This window comes from Notolepis coatsorum (genome assembly GCF_963971535.1).
Source record: "Notolepis coatsorum genome assembly, chromosome: 10".
Lineage (NCBI taxonomy): Eukaryota > Metazoa > Chordata > Actinopteri > Aulopiformes > Paralepididae > Notolepis > Notolepis coatsorum.
This window is the reverse complement of record NC_140174.1, coordinates 80,488,149-80,506,105: the sequence shown is the minus strand read 5'-3', so window position 1 is coordinate 80,506,105 and position 17,957 is coordinate 80,488,149. Positions and strand designations below refer to the sequence as shown.

Here is a 17,957-nt window from a genome sequence, read left to right as displayed (position 1 = left end):
AGGGTTTAACAGGTTAATGGCACAAAGGCATGCTACAGTATGCTACTGGTTCATGCATTCATTTCATCAAGACTGGACTACTGTAACAGTATCCTCTAGGGCTCACCAAACACTATCCTCAATAAACTCCAATATGTCCAAAACTCTGCTGCCTGCATGCTCACCTCCACCCGTTGCTCTGATAAGATAAGATAAGATAAGATAAGATATTCCTTTATTGATCCCCTTGGGGAAATTCAGGCTTCATAGCAGCATGGGGGGGAGGGGGGGGGGGGGGGTACAGGTAGTAAAACAACACAGTATACAGGTAGTAAAAGACAACACAGGCAGTGTAAACAATTTGATCAATATGGTCAATATAATTTACTATCTGACTAGCTGAGGAATATTCACATTATTCACAGTGTCACATAAGGTGCAGTATGCATGAGGTAGTGTTATAATTTACTATCTACTGAGTATACATTATTCACAGTATCACGGTATCCACTGAAATATACATTATTCACAGTATCACACATAGGGTGCAGTAAGCCTAAGGTAGGGTAGTGTAGGTTGTCCTCCTTGGGTTCCTATAAGTCCCAGGTCAATGTCTGGTAGCAGTCGCTGTCGCTGCCCCCTGTTGTGGAGCCTGGAGGCTGCTAGTCGCTGCCCACTGTTGTGGAGCCTGATGGCCGCTGGTATGAAGGACTGTCCGAGGCGGTTAGTTGAGTGTCGGGGGGGAATGAGTCTGTGGCTGAACGAGCTTCTCATCTTGACTAGCTCGTCGTAGAGGGGGTGGTAGGGGTTCTCCATGATGGCATCCAGCTTCCTTATCATCCCCCTCTCTACCATCACCTCAAGTCTAGGTAGCTCGACTCCCACCACGGAGCTAGCCTTCCTCACCAGCTTGTTGAGCTTGTTGGTGTCCCTTGAGTTGATGTAGCCTCCCCAGCATGCCACAGCATAGAAGAGGATGCTGGCCACAACAGACTGGTAAAAAGACTGCAGCAGTTTGTTGCACACATTGAAGGACCTGAGTCTCCTCAGGAAGAACAGCCTGCTCTGTCCCTTCCTGTAGAAGGCCTCTGTGTTGTCCGACCAGTCCAGTTTATTGTTCAGGTGTACCCCACAGAACTTGTATGATCACATCACCCCTGTCCTCCACGACCTCCACTGGCTTCCAATCAAATACAGGATACAATTTAAAATACTACTCATCACATTTAAAGCCCTCAACAACCTTGCCCCTCCCTACCTGTCCAACCTCCTCCACCATCACACGCCCACCCGTCGCCTTAGGTCTGCAGATGCCAACCTCCTAACACCTCCCACGACCAAGCTCCGGACCTGGGGCGACAGGGCCTTTGCTGCTGCTGCCCCCTCCCTCTGGAATGCCCTCCCCAGCCATATCCGTGATGCAAACACCCTGACATCGTTTAAATCAGCCCTCAAAACCCACCTTTTCAATCTTGCTTTTTTTACCTCTAATTCTGTCGGTTTTATTTTATTTTGTCATGTATTATTTTTTTTCTGTTTTTTGTTTTGCCATAGTTTTGTCTCTTCCACCCATGTAAAGCGCCTTTGAGCACCTGGAAAAGCGCTATATAAAATAGATTTATTATTATTATTATTATTACAGTAGCTTCTATTGTGGATTAGAAGCTCAAATAGTGTTTGAGCCATTAGAATTACGTAGAAGATGTCTCGCAATGAAGAAAATTAGAAGCTGTAATGGGAAATATTAAAGGACAAAACGATGAGCCGTTTTATGAATCATTCTGAGTCATTATTAATAATAGAAAAGTTTATTTCACTGTGGCCACAATGAAAGGACAGTTTACAGACAACTACATCATGTTTACACACTAGCGTCTGGCCATAAAGTGACCAGGAGATCTGGGCAGAACATAGTTTATACACACTTGCAAGACGTAACATTAGAACAGATATGATGATGAAAGTAAATAAAAATGGTTCCCAGTTACGGGAAGTCATAATAACCTTGCTTTCGCTGGCTGGGGAGATGTTGTACCTTGGAGTCTCTTACATTCATAGCTGGTCACAGTGAACCAGTCAAGCTGTAAAATGATATCTCAATACAGATCTATAATGACATGATAATATTTTCCACGACAAAGCTGCCCCATTTCTGTAGTTTAGTCTGGTTGTTGATTGATTGAAGGCATTGTATTAGTTAATTACCAACAAACATGCTGTTTATTGATGCGGTTTATTGATGATTGTAGTTGTGTATATCAAAATTACAAATTTTTTTTTATTGCAACAATTAAAACCCTATATCCTTTACCTTTAACACATTCGGGGCCAACCACGTATATACGTGTTTCGGATCCAACGCTTGACGGCCAACCACGTATATATAAGTGGTAAGGTTGTTTTGGCTTTTATTCCATTGTAATATCCTACTCAATGTCAGCGAGTGGCACTGCAGATTTACCCTACTCTTGGAATTCGGAAAAGTACATTACTGGCCAGATCCTCGTAGGGGCGCTGTCTCGATAATGCAGTGTTCCCTGTTACAGACCGGTGTTTTTTAGTATGAATGAATTTACTTTTCTGTTAGCCTAAAGCTATGCGTGTAACCGATGGCCTGGAATAGTTTTTGGGACGCTGAATTCAGTATGCAGTAAAGGAATATATCATCAGCCAATGGACATATGGATCTACCAGATGGCGATCGATAACTGGGAAATCCTTTTTGCAGTCCAACCGGCCACAGGTAAGAGCTTTTTCACGTAAATAATATGCTGATCAGGCCTTGTTATCATACCCAACCAGCCGATCAGCGAATAAGGCTACTGACGCTAATGCCAATCAATAATCAGAAACGATGTCCCCAGCCCCCCCCCCCACAGGGCTGTACGCTAAGCTTTTTCACTAGGGGCACACTTGCCCCTAAATGAAAAATTTAGGGGCACAGTATATTTTTTAGGGGCAAATTTTTAAATACAATTTTTACCATTATAGTGCAAAAAAATATGTTCCTCCTGCCTCATTACTGTGGTCCTTTTATTTAACATTTAAGTGCGTTTGTTTTCAGGTTTATATCTTTTATAATGAACCAACTGAGAAAGTGTGTAAATCACTAATAGAACAAGAACAACAAACTGTGTGTGTGTGTGTGTGCGCGCTTGTAGTGCTCCTTGAATGAGATCACCACAACACACACACACCATTGCATTAATCAGGAGGACAAGAAACTCTGCATACCTTTGTTTCACAATGAAAAGTGCTTTATAAATAAAATGAATTATTATTGTAAATAACCCCATGAAAGGTTTATTATTTTTATGGGTAATTACCCGCTTCATATTTGTGATGTTACTGGTTTCAGGGTGTGCCTAAAGTAATCAATGTGTTGGGCCGTTTATAGAGATCTATGCCAATTAATGTTTATGTATATCCGGGACTTTTTTTTATAAGAATTGAGAGGCCTACTACGGTATGTGTATATGTGACCTTTATTTTGAAAACCGTGTTGTGACGCAACCTTGTTTAAGTTTGCGCTTTTGACAGTGAAATGTTCAGTCCAACTTAGCTCGAAGGAAAGACTCTAATCAAAAAGGTTTAATGGACCCGTATGAGGCCATCGCTCTTACGGTGGGACTTTATAGAAGAGGAATGTAATACTAAGCAAAACGAGAAATAAACAGTGATTTTACCAGCAGTAAGTTGCAAGCCACTTTCATATGGGAAACCGTGACAATTATTAGTATTATCTTATTTGCATATTGTCTCATTATTAGATAGATAGGTTGATACTTTATTGATCCCCGCAGGGAAATTTAAGTAGACAGTATTTAAGTATTGAAAAACGTCCTAATAGTGGGCGACTCACCTAATGCATGGCTGAACCTGAACGTTAGAAGTGTCCGTGTCCCCGTTAATAATCACTGCCAGGTCTTACTTAATTTAATCGGCTATTGTCTCTTATCATCTCTCCACATTGGACGTGGTTGTCATAAGATGGACTGATATCCGCTCCGTTCTTCTTGCAGAGCAAAATTAGAGGCTTAAACTTATTGAAAGTAAGTTCTTCTTTGAAGATGCAACATTCAGTTTCGATTAGATTGTTCGCTAGGAATTATGGGATTTGGTGTTGGATGTATGGACTCTACGCAGACGGGGACATGGTATTTAATCGCACGATAGACTACAACTACCAAGTTGCGTGGCCCAGATTCACTTCACACGCAAATATTTTCTTCACACAGGCTATCGCAGTAAGTTCATTCATTGCCGACAGATTTTTTCATAGCACCGCGACATTAGGTCGCACTGTACAGCCCTGGTTGTAGGCTAATGTTTTTTTATCCAATTTGTATGGATTAATTTAGGAGTGAAATGCGAATGAAGGGTTGAAATCACTACTCGCAAGGTTGCCCCCAAATATTTCTTCTTTTTCTTCTTTCGTGTAACGTCAGAGGTCCAACTCCGTATCTTGTAGCCATGCCCTTAACTCTGGTCCCACATCAAAGAGGCTGGCTTCCGAGGGTGGTCTGTATAGGGGGCAGATGGTCAGGATGTGGTCAACAGTCTGCTCAGGGTCTCCACACTCACATGCAGCGCTGTCTACCAGGCCCCACTTCTTTAATGCTGCTTTAAAGCGACCGACCCCAGATCTTAAACGGTTCAGCAGAACCCATTGCCGGCGTGGAAGATCGTCTCCTGTGGCGCCATCTCCTGTATCCCAGATGTAATGGTGGATACAGGTTGTCCCAGCACTCTCCCACTCTCTCTTCCAGGCTGCCGCCAGCCATTCATTTCTGGATAGGTCCTCAGTGGTGGAACGGAGCATCTCTTGTGCCGCCGTGTTGTAGGGATGGCGGGACTTGAGTCTGCTCATAGGTGCTGTTATTGTTGTGGTGTTATGTAGGGTGTGCCAGTCATGCTTCACTGCTTTCCTTGCTAGGGCGAGAGTTGCAGCCTCTCGTCGTAGGCCAGCTGGTGCGATTCCTGCAAGGACTGGCAGCAGGAAGACAGGTGTAGCCTTCAGGCATCCAGTGATGATCCGGAGGGCGTTGTTAGTAGCCGCATCAACTTTTTTAACGTGTGGGCTTCTGCTCCAGACTGGGGCACAGTACTCCGCTGCCGAGAAGACCAGGGCTTGGGTGGATATCCGAAGGGTCTTGGCAGTGGCTCCCCAGGTTGTACCAGCGAGGCGTCGGATCAGCGCAACCCTTGATGTTGTCTTTGCCCTGACATCTTCGAGGTGTTGTTTGAGGGACAGTGTCCGATCCAGACGCACGCCAAGGTATTTAGGGCTTGCTGGGACTCCAGACGCTTGTGGTCAGCATATACCTCCAGTTCCCTCTTGGCGTCTCTGTTGCAGAGATGGTATGCTGCTGTAACGGTCTTGCTGGTGCTGAGCTGTAGGCGCCACTTTTGTAGATAGGCTACTAGGATGTCCATGTCTTGGTTAAGACCGTCCTCCAGTGCCTTCCATGTGGGTCTTCTCAACATGATGGCAAGATCGTCCGCGTAGCCGTACTTTCTGGATGCTGTGACTGGGAGATCGTAGATGTAAATATTAAACAGCATCGGAGAAAGGACTGACCCCTGTGGGACACCGTTCCTCAGTCTTCTGAGCCTGCTGCGCTGGCCATCGCTGGTGTGTAGGACAAAACTGCGGTTAGACAGCATCTCCATGATAAACTTCACCATATGCCGATCAGGTACCATCCTCATCAGCTTCAGGTGGAGTCCACGGTGCCAGACAGTATCGTACGCGGCAGTCAGGTCCAGGTACACTACCCCCGCTTTCTCATTAGCCTGGAAGCTGTCCTCGATGTCTTGAGACAGTAGTGTTACCTGGTCCACTGTTGATCTACCATGACGGAAACCGGCCTGTTCCTGTGGGAGCTGTGGGTCAATTACTGGCTCAATGCGGCTATGGATCATTCTTTCCAATATCTTAAATGGAACACAGAGCAGCGAGATGGGTCGATATGCCTTGGGGTCTTCCCCAGGTTTGTTTGGCTTTGGCAGGGCAATTACAGAAGCACGACGCCAGGTCTTGGGGATCTTGCACCTCTGATAGCATGCAGAGAAGAATGCACAGAGCCAGTCAGATGTTGTTGTGCTCTGGTGGGTGATAAACTCCGGGTGGATGTTGTCACGGCCTGGAGATTTGCCCGTTTTGAGCTTACTCATGGCCTCATCAAGTTCATCTGCTGTGAACTCTCCTGAGAGGTTGGAATCTGCACTGGCCACCTTGGAGAGGGAAGACACCTCCCGTGTTATCAGGCGGGTAACATCTTTGTCTGCGTCTGGGTAACGACCGTTCTTCAGGAGCTCGAAGGCGATGGCATCTGCAGTGATGGTCGACAATATTCATTTTGAGTTTTAGCTCTAGCTTGTCTATAGCCGAAACGCCATTCGATTTAACGTTATTAGCTTAGCACCCTATATCTCGCGTTCCAGGAAATACCCCAGAACATTCTGCTATAACGTTCATATTCACGACGCTATAAAATGGGAACGTATTGATGAAATCTTTTTTAATTGAATGCATCTTGAAGGGACGGTTTATAGTGTCAATTGCCAATGAGAATGGACAGATAGCAATAATATGAAGTATAGATTCAGCTCTACAAACAGCCTCACGCACAATGAAAGTTTGTTTTGATATGCTGGCCGTATAGAGTGGGCCCCGTCTAATCCCAATGGCCCAGAATGTGTTAAAGGTAGAATCAGTAATATCAAACAGTGACCAAAAGAGCCGCTTTTGGTATTACATTTTATATTACAGTTTTGTTTCAGTCTGATGTTGGAATTGAGTGGGGGTGGGGGGGGGATTGTATTCCATTCATGTCTTGATTATAAGTCTTGATCAAATTAGTTTACAGTCATCACTAAAAAAACGAATAGCACTTTTATTGATAAATGTGATCTAGCAGGGGTAAATGGCAAATATTAACCATATATGCTGTCTAGATCACTTCTTATTGAGATACATCTGTAGAGTATTTCTACATGAATTGTTATTGTTGTAAAATCTCAATAATGTTGTGGGTCCACCAGACCTGTGAACATTGGGTGAGTAACAAAAACCCCACACAAGGGTTAAGATATTTGTGGGAGGTCTTCCTTATCTTCACTGAGAGTCAAGGTCAGCAGTGGTGTAAATGTGGGCCTGTGAAGCCCATTGAGCCCATTGATGTAACTGTGATAATGAAGCTGTACAAATCCACCTGACCCGAACACCTCCTTCCTCTCTCAGAGCACACAGCGGAGCAGTTCCTGCAGCAGTTGGACAGCGCCTGTGTCTTCTGGAATGCCAGCTCCCGATTCGCTGACGGCTACCGCTTTGGACTGGGTGAGTAGTCTGCTGCCTCTTATTGTCACCAGTTGTAAACCATGTGAAATTCCTCTCATTCTCTCTGAACCTCAAACTGCTCCATGGGTGCTGCACTGCAGGAAACCCTGCAGTGAGAAGAGCAGTGCAGAAGATGGCGCGACCGAAGTCAGTCGCCGTCTGGTGAGCTCCGCAGAGATTGTGCTTTTTTTGTTTTGTTATTGTGTTTATTTTTAAAACAACACTGGCATGGATATCATACGACCACCAGTCACTTATGGACATAAACTCCGGATTGAATAAGGAGTTTAATGACACTTTTGACCAGGATTGGCCAACGGAGATATGCCGGGACGACAAGGAAAATGGTGGAGTGTTTCCAAGGAGACGGAAGCGCAAACACAGGGGAAAGAGAGGAGGCATACGGAACAGACTAAGAAATGCCGCTTGCCGTCCACCTCTGCTGAGCATTCTTCTTGATAATGTCCAGTCGCTGGAGAACAAGATGGATGACCTCAGGGCGAGGATCAGATTCCAACGGGGCGTGAGAGACTGCAACATCCTTTGTCTGACGGAAACATGGCTGACCCCCTCACGCCGGATCAAGTCTTCTGCCCGTCCGAATCCTTCTCTGTTTTGGAAAGTCCAAAGGTGTGGGGTCTGCTTCCTTACCAACAACAAATGGTGCAGCCCCAAGGAGATCAAGATTCTTTCCCGTCCTTGTTCGCCAGACCTGGAACATCTGTCCATTTTATGCCGTCCTTTTTATCTACCCTGGGAATTCACAGCCATCATCATCATAGCCGTCTACATTCCACCTCAAGCTGATACTGGCGGGGCACTAGCGGACCTTCAGGATATGTTAGGCCTGTATCAGATCAAACATCCAGACGCGGCAATGGTGGTGGCTGGCGACTTCAATAAGGCAAATCTAAAAAAGGTTATGCCAAACTTCTTCCAACATATTGCATGCACCACCAGGGGAGGGAACACTTTGGACCATTTCTATACTCCATTCAAGCGAGGTTACAAAGCGCTCCCATTCCCTCCGTTTGGGAAATCTGTCCATGATGCCATTTTCCTGATGCCGGGATATAAACAAAGAGCACATGAAGCGGTGGTGACGCGAGAAGTGACGCGGTGGTCCGAAAAATCAAAAGCCACGTTACAGGACGCACTAGATGACGTCGACTGGGACATGTTCCAATCAAGTTCCAGCGACGTCAGTGAGTTTGCGGATACTGTTGTTAGCTTCATAGCAAGACGGTTCAGGTTTTTCCGAACCAGAAACCGTGGGTTAACAACAACTCCATCCGAGTCGCCCTGAATGCTCGCACTGTTGCTTACAACTCCGGCCGTGCATCCGGAAATATGGACGAGTAAAAGGCAGCGGCATACAGTCTGCGCAAGGCGGTGAAGGCTGCAAAACAGCGATATGGGAACAGGCTGGAGACATGGATGGATCAGAATGACACCGGGGGCTTATGGCGGGGACTACGGATGATAACGGACTACAAGGGCAGCCCCTCCACAATCGTGAGTGCTGACACTTCCCTAGCGAACGAACTGAACTCCTTTTACGCGCGGTTCAGGACGGGCATGGGCGCCGCTACCTCAATGGCTAGTGGCATCACTGACGCACCGGGTACCTCGACAGGGGTGAGTTCCTCCGCTGGGGAAGGGCACAACATGTGACGGAGCACAACATGAGAGCGTTTATAGGGGTGAACACTAGGAAAGCTGCAGGCCCAGATGGCATAACAAGGCGAATACTTAAGTCCTGTGCTAACCAGCTAGCCCCAGTGTTCACCAATATATTTAACCTATCCCTGGCCAAGTCCATGGTCCCTGCCTGCTTCAAGGTGTCTACTATAATCCCTGTACCAAAAAACATCTCCCAGCAGGCCTAAATGACTACAGACCGGTGGCACTCACCTCTGTGGTCATGACATGCTTTGAGAGGCTGGTCAAGGATTACATCTGTGCCTCCCTCCCTAGTACCATGGACCCTTTGCAGTTTGCATACAGAACAAACGGGTCCACCGATCCGATCCAGGTCTCCCAGGTACTGCACAACACCCTTTCTCACCTTGACAGTCAGAAGGGGGGCTATGTGAGATTGCTGTTCACTGACTATAGTTCAGCTTTCAATACCATAGTCCTCACCAAGTTGATTGATCTGGGTCTGAACTCCACCCTGAGTGACTAGATCCTGGACTTTCTGACCAACAGGCCCCAGGTGGTCAGGGTGGGTGGACACACCTCCAACTCCATCACCCCCCCAGGGATGTGTCCTCAGCCCCCTGCTGTATTCGCTGTACACACATGACTGTGTGGCCAGGTTCAGCTCCAACTCCATAGTGAAGTTTGCGGACGACACGTGGTGGTGGTGAAGGCCTACCGGGAGGAGGTTGATGTCCTGGCACTCTGGTGCCGGGATAACAGCCTACTCCTTTTTTTGAACAAATGTTTTTTATTTTCCCTTTTTTAACATGAAACTAGACAAACAATACAGTAACAGTAATAATCAATGATAAATCACAGGACAATGACAACAAATAATAATAACAATAATGACAGTCCAGTAATTAAATCAAAATAAATGTAGATTAAAAGACATAAAAATTATAAATACAATACATGTGCTCTTGCTCGCTCTTCCTCGCTCTTTCCTTCCCCTTCCCTCACCTTCCACCCCCCCCCCCCTCAGGACCCCCACTTGGACTATACATCCACTATTTCATTTAACATCAGAAAATTACAAGTTTATATGCTTCCCTTTATCTTCTCCACCACAGCTAACCAGACTGCTATGCTGGCTTCATTAACACCTAAAATTCGTGCAGTAGATATCTCTAGATAAATCACATCGAGATAGGTAAGAACCCATACCTCCGGCACATTTTATCCAGTTGAATCCAGCGTGACGCTATCAACTTTTTGGCAGCCGTAAGACCGGACAACATTTTTCTCTTTACATGTACACAGGTTGAACTGAGAAACATCATTCAACAACAATACAGAAGGCAGTGTAGGTATGGTCAGAGATAAAAATTCTGATAATTGAGTGGTTACTTTTTCCCAGAATATCTTAACAGGAGGGCATTCCCAATACATATGCATAAATGTACCAATAGCACAGTTTAAACACAAGGAGCATTGAGGGTCTTGTATGAGACCCATTAGGTGCAAACGTCTAGGAGTCGGGTAAGTCCTATGAACAAAATTAAGATTAATCTGTTGGTGATCCGGGTTGCGTGATGATAGCCGAACGTTTGCCCAGACTGCATCCCAATCAAAATCTACTTCCAAGTTTGGGATATCCTTCCTCCAAACCGAGTATAGGGGAAGGACCTCATATGAGGACGTAAGTAAGTGACGATAAAAGTCAGAGACGAAGCCTCTCGATGTCTCCTTTTCATAAAAGAATTTGTGAAATCTGTGGTGCTCAAGTGGAGTATTTAATGGGACTCTGTGAGCCTTCAAAGCTGCTCTTAATTGTAGATAGAACAAATTAGTGGAACTGGTGAGGTTAAATTAGTTAAATATATCTTGATAACTGCAGAAACCATGGTCATCGAAGATATCCCCCAATGTGTGTATGCCTTTCTTTTCCCATCTAGGAAATCTGATAGGTTGTTGTGCAATAAGGAGTAAATTGTTATTAAATAGGGGAGAATGACTGTGCCATTTATGGTGGTTAGTAAACTTTTTCTGTGTGTCACGCCATATCCGGATCACATGTGTAATAAGAGGGCCAAATCTCAAGCTGCATTGCTTAATTGATAAGTTGGTGTACACTATATCCTGCAGTCTATGTGGTGCCACTATGTTCTCCTCTAATGGTCTCCAGGATACCGATGCTTGAGAATCAAACCAGGTGATCAGTGGTCTTAAAGAGAATGCTTTAAAATAATAGTTGAAGTCTGGAAAGGCTAAACCCCCGTCGGCTTTATTTCTCTGTGCAGTGGATCTTTTTATTCGTGGAGGTTTGTTGTTCCAAATGAATTTATATGCAGCGGAGTGTAATTTTTGCCAGTAACCAACAGGGGGGAGGGGTAACGGCAACATCGAGCTGAAGAAGTTAATTCTGGGTAAAACATTCATCTTAACTATCGATGCTTGGGCCTCTAATGAGTTTTTTTATTTTGACCACCTGCCGAAGTCATTTGTGATCCTATCTAACAATCCGGAATAATTATACTTCACCGTTTGGCATATAGTGGGGAATATTTCAACTCCAAGACATATATATTTTTTTTTTATCCACTTTTTCTTCCATTTTTCTATATTTTCTCCCATCCCAATTTCGTATCATCCAATTCAACCCTCCCCTGTCACGAACGCTGTTTCTTGCCTCCCACAAGCCGGCTGCAATGTGGACTAAGTCATACATAGCACAAGTCCCCTCCGGTACTTGAGGTAACAGCAGTCGCATCTTTTCACCTGCGCAGCTCGATCTCTCAGTGTCGAGGAGTAACGCGTGGGAGGCTCACGCTGCCCCCGACACTTCCTGATTCTACTGCGCAGGCGCACCAACCGACTTGTAGGAGTCGCTTGTTCACAACGTTCGATCCCCACCCTTCAGTTTTCCCTCCCCGTAATACGGCCAATGTGTATTACTGCGGACGACCAGCCAAACTGAAAAACAATGTGGAGAGCTGGATTCGAACACGCGAATCCTAGCGTCTCCACACTGGTGGCGAGTGCCTTGCCCACTACACCACCTAGCCGCCACCACCGTGCTGTCTTAAAGGCACAGTGTGCCTACCCAGATGCATACACAACATTGACGAGGCTTGACAACCGAGGTTCAAAGTTAACTTGATTGATTGATTGAAAACTTTATTAACAGATTGCAGAATGGGTACAATACAGTACGGCTCAATACACACAAGAGTTAAGGGGATGCAGCCCAGAGAAAGACTTTCGTCTTGTTTACATCAGGGTCCCCCATTTTCAATTCATCATAACATATGACATACAGATAGACTACTGCTACATCTATACATTTCACATCTATCTATACACTTCACAACATACTTCGGTTTTTTTCTTTCACTGCCCAACCCAGTCCAACCCAGCATCTTTCACTGCCCAGTTCAGCCCAACCCAGTCCAGAATAGATACCTCTTTCATGTTAATATGTTTTATGCTAATATTGTGGAGAGTAGAGATTAATGTTTTATGCTAATAAATATTTTAAAGAGTAGAGACACGGTGTGATTATTTTACTATGATTGAAAATCTATTTAGACGAAGACATACAAAGAAGTAATTATCACAATTAGCGATTTTTTTTGTCTGGTAAAAAATCTGTTTGGCTGGTAAAAAAAATCAGATACTCGCCAGTTGGCTGGTAAGCCAAAAAGTTAGTTTCCTCCCCTGATTCTCACATAGTTCCCCTGCCTCTTGTCCAGGTGTGATGCTGCTGTGTGCAGCACATGGGCTATGGCGTCCTCCGTGGACCTGTTGGGGCGGTATGCAAATTGCAGGGGGTCCAGGTTGATGGGGAGGGAGGAGCAGATGTAGCTCTACAAAGAGCAGAGCGCACTACGGGTATTACATTACCACCCCTGCAGGACTTGTACACCAGGAGGTGCAGATCCAGAGCCTGCAGAATAGTGAAGGACCCTCACCACCCCAACAATAGCCTGTTAAAGCTGCTGTGGTCAGGCAAGCACCTCCGCATACATGCAGCAAGAACAGAGACTCCGACTCAGCTTCTTCCCCCATGTCATCAGAACACTGATCTCTCCACACACAAGCACACATGAACACACACACACACCACATCCTCACTTGCACTCTCTCACACACCCCACACACAAATACACTACAAAAAATGTCACTTTAAAAACATAACTGTATATCTGTATATTATTGTATATAGTACTCATTACCTTTATTTTTTAAGCTTAACATTGTATTTTATTCTTATAATTTTTTATCATGTCTATTTCATTATCTATTCTGTTTTATTATTTGTATTTTTGCACAATCGAGGCAGGCATGGCCACCTTCATTTCACTACATGACTGTCTCGTGTGACAAATAAAACTCTTGAATCTTGAACTCTGACCTCGGGGGGGGGGGGGGGGGGGGGGGGCTGTGTGTAACTAATTTAAACTCCTTTGTGTAAATTGCCAACACATGTATTCTTCTTCTCACTCTGTCTCTCTCCCCCCCCCCCCCCCCCCCCTCTCTCTCTCTCTCTCTCTCTCTGTAGGGGCGGAGGTGGGCATCAGCACAGCCCGTATCCACGCCCGGGGCCCCGTGGGGCTGGAGGGCCTCCTGACCACCAAGTGGGTGCTGAGGGGCGACGGCCACACGGTGGCTGACTTCTCTGAAAGCGGCACCATGAAGTATCTCCATGAGAACCTGCCGGTCACCAAGACCCCTGACGGACAGAGGGACAGCAACTAGGACCACACATATACACACACACACACATACACACACACACACATACACACACACACACACTGAGATGCTCCTAGTCTTTGACAAAATATCTTTATAGGAAAACGACAACATCATGGGAAGGAGATAGATACCATGAAGTTCCTCTACTGTGCGTTCAGAAGAAAGCTATCCGGCTGCAAGCTACTGTAGCCTAGCACCGCACAAATTAATGGAAGTGGATACGGACCACTAGCAAAACTCCGGGAGAGGTGTTTTTGGCCAACAGCTAGGCCTAGCTGGTCCCTATCCGCTTCCATTAATTTCCCAGAGCAGGATCCTGGGTCTGTGCACTTTCACTTCAGTTAATTTAGGAAGTGGATTTTCTTTCAAATTCAACATGAAAAAGGGAAGGTTGTCCTATCCAGGGCTGCCTCCTCTTGGTTGATTAGTCATTAGGGTCTTTGTCATCTTAGACCTTTTTTTGTGTTTATTACAGAGTATCTGCGGGGTATTAAAAAGTCTTAAAAAGTATTAAATTCATAATTCTCAATTTAAGTCCTTAAAAGGTAAATAAAATGTGCACAGGTATTAAATATTTTGGGGGGCAGCCCGGCTGTCGCGAGATAAAGTAATATTACATTTATGAAATGTTTTTGTATTTAAGTCGTTGTTTTTTGCTGGGCTCCCGGGAGCTTGGTGCGTCTGGTGTATTGAACATGCGATAATTTCAAGTGCAGCTGCCAGTTCAGTAAATTATTGTACTTTTAAAATTATTCTACATGTGCCACTATGTGTTTTCTTTTCTTTCTAGTATGGTCATGAAATTGGTATACAATTTTGCTCTAGGTTGTATTAAAAAGGTCTTAAAAAGTCTTAAATTTTACCTAAATTGAAACCTGCAGATACTCTGTATTATTTATTGTTGTTTTTAGCCCTGGTAGGGAGAGTTTTCACCCTGGCAATGTCGGTCGGGCACTTTGGTCCGGTTGTGCGTAAGGAGCAGCACGGCCTCTAGGGGCCGCTAGAGGGAATTTTTTTTAAATAAAATAGTCACATGTAGTTTTAGTGAAGCTGTCTAATCTGACAGCGTGCGACAGTGGACAGAAAAAAATACTAACACGTTTAGTCTAGTGGTCATATTATCAACTTAATAATAATGCTGTAGTTAATCGTGCCAATTAGAGAAGAGGTATAGTTGTGATAATGATGATTACATTATGAGTATGGAAGTATGAAATATGGCAGGAAATGTCTCCACATTTTGCTAAATAAGATTTAGGTCACCTATCTTTATCAAGAAGACATTTGGAAAAAGAGCATAAAATACCAAATGCCCATAATAGCTGGTTGGTTCCCATCCCTCATCTCATCATTTGGATCGTGTCGAGATACTTTCCAAAGAGATATAATCTCTGTGACATCATTTGGATCATGTCGAGATACTTTCCAAAGCGATATTGTCTTGCATTTGTTCGCTTGCATCCTGTTAGGGTGCAAATCTTGTTATTTAACTTATTTTCATGTTGGATCAGTTATTTCCTTGGAAAATGATGAGGACATCTCTTGCATCAGAATAATATTTCCTGATCTGCTTTGGTCTTTAATGAGCTCTAGATTTAAAGATGTACTTCTGTATGACTGTACTCATTTGCAGAGGGACAATAATGTGGAAAAGGCAATCTTACAAGTTTTTGTATCAGTCAGTTGACAAAACCCTATGACTATTAGTCACCTAAGATTAAATTTTTTAAGTCAAGGCCTTAGTTATATCCAATCTATAAACAAATAAATCGGTTGCAAAATTTCTGCAAGTCCTGCCTCGCTTAGTTTATTTTGCTACTGTATGTCTTGACAAACGTTCAAAAGGAATGTGACTACTTTCCTCCTCACAGGATTAAAAGAGCATTGCTCACCAGATGCTCTGGATAGTGTGTTGGTATTACAACTTCCACAACATCAACCTTTGAACCATTTCACCCCCTTCATTTCTCTTCAAGTGCTGTATCGTTTCATCAAACACTTCTCTGCGTTCCTCTCTTGTCAGGTAGAATGTATTTCTCAGTGTGGCGTCAGATCATTGAGGAAGTGTAATTATGCCTTAACCCTTTCTGCGCCAAACGGTTTCGAATCCAACCGTTGAGCGCCAAATCCAAGATTTCTCGGGTTTTGATCCTTTTCTCTTTTTTTCCGATTTTCCCATTCTAAACACTCACACGGACCTGCCTGTGTCTCCCTGGCACCACTGCCTACGTTAAAATTGCAATGACGATCAAATCCCGACAGGTGGCAGTATTGCCTACCTTTTGAACTGGGTCTCTAAGGTGTCTCTCAGTGCCTCTTTGCCTCTGGCTGCAGGAATCCCCTCACCCTCAAAGCAAATCAGCACACAGCCATCTGTCGGAGAATTGCTCGCCTGAAACCTATTATTTCCCGTATTATAGCCATGCCCAATGCACACGAGTAATGGCGATCGCGATGGAACTACTGGGATTATTCATTTTGGAGTACCTTCTGACTAAGGTAAGGTATATTTTACCGAACCTAAAACATGCTGAATGAACGGACGAGGTGATGAAATGGAATGTTAGTAGGCACAGAGTGTTATTTGAACCCTTGCACTGAAGAACCATATGTCAGTTTAGAAATGTTTTGGACAGTCCATGTGTTTGTACTGTAGTTGATCTAAATCACTTGGAGTGTGAAAGTGATATATCACCAGAAAGTACTCAACCTCAGCTGCCTTTATTTATGAATGAACACAACACTCTAACTGAACATCTTTAGATAGTAAATTACTCAACCTCTACTGTGAATGAACTATGAATGAACACAACTTAGCATCTTTAGATAGTAAAGGTTGAAAACATTGTTCCTCTGAAAACTTAACTCATGGTTCTTCGTCTGAGGTACTCAACACAGTGTTAAGGGCAAGTCAGTTTATTACCTTAAAGGTGCTCCCATGGTCGAGCGAGCACCTTAACTTTAGGAATCACTTTTCCCGCCACAATATTACATACATGTAAAAAAAAAAAATTATTAGCTGTTTACTGAATTTCTGATGCACAAATAAGAGATGGCTGTTGTGAGGTGAGGATGCTTAATCCTTTCCTGGTATAAATGTATTACGACACAGAGTTAATAGATGGGGAAAGATAATACATGACTAGATTGCTGAATAAAGAGTTGTTTGAGCATGTTACTAGACTAGAGAGTAACTAGTATTACTCCACCAAAGCCAGGGAGTATTGTAATATAAACATTTTAAGGTAAATGTTACTTTTTAATTAACTTCCCGACACAGTGGCTTCTTAAACATGCAGTATTTTACATTAGGTATAATTTTGAAATTATACCAAACATACAGTATACGATATTCAGAAGATTATTCCAGAAAACTTTTGTTAACACAACAATTCAAGTTGTAGTCAACATGAAATAGTGTTTTCTTTTGTCCAAATTGAATGTATGAACATTGTAACAACAGAATTAAATGTTTTATATCACAGTTGTATGGACATTTAAGAAAGATACTTAATGTTGATGATAATTAAACACTAAAGATACACTCTAATTTAACATAAGAATAATATATATATGTATTCAAATTTTTGTGCTTTTGCTTTCTTCCTGCTGGTTCTTTTTATCAATTTATAGCCCAAAGCCGCTGTCAAAAGACAGAACAGTAATTGACAAGCTGCCTCTCTTTAACCTTCAGGGTTGAAAACAACGAATGCCTTTTTAGATTTAAGCACGGTACCATTCCAGAGACCTATGAGCTACTTATCTTGTGTCTTGTAACGCACACTTAAGGAGAGAGTTCAGAAGATTGGGGCTTTGCTATAATTTATGGCTGTATTGGAGAATAAAAAGTTTTCTGTTGAAGAATATTTAGATTTGTCTTTTTTCAACTTGCATCCTTTGATTTTGGGGCGGGGAGAGGGAGATGAAATGTTCATGATTATTTTTTTTACATGTATGTTCGTCTTCTGTCCTGGCGCTCCAGTAGTTCTCTTCTACTTCTACACAATAAAAGAAACACAAATTAATGGGGGGAAAAAAGAATTCGTGCTGATCTGAAAACAGATGTATTAAAAAAAAAAGGAAAAAAAATCGCCCATGGGGGAATTCATATTGCTGGAAGTGGGGCATGGAAGATGGAAGACAATACTATGGAGGTTTAATTATCCAGCCATCAGAAAATGAAACGGAGGAAGAAAGAGAGCGAGCTGAGAACTGAGACTAATAATGGCGG

The 17,957-nt window shown here is 43.7% G+C and overlaps 1 protein-coding gene across 1 annotated transcript in view; it reads left to right on the top strand.

The window, feature by feature from the left end:
* Positions 1-17,531, top strand: part of aldh18a1 (aldehyde dehydrogenase 18 family, member A1) — a 118,103-nt gene extending 100,572 nt beyond the window's left edge. The window contains exons 17-18 of the mRNA XM_084322809.1: positions 7,226-7,321; positions 13,530-17,531. Of these exons, the coding sequence (XP_084178935.1) occupies positions 7,226-7,321; positions 13,530-13,726 (293 nt within the window). The 3' untranslated portion in view covers positions 13,727-17,531. The remainder of the gene's footprint in view (positions 1-7,225; positions 7,322-13,529) is intronic.
* Positions 17,532-17,957: the final 426 nt, after the last annotated feature.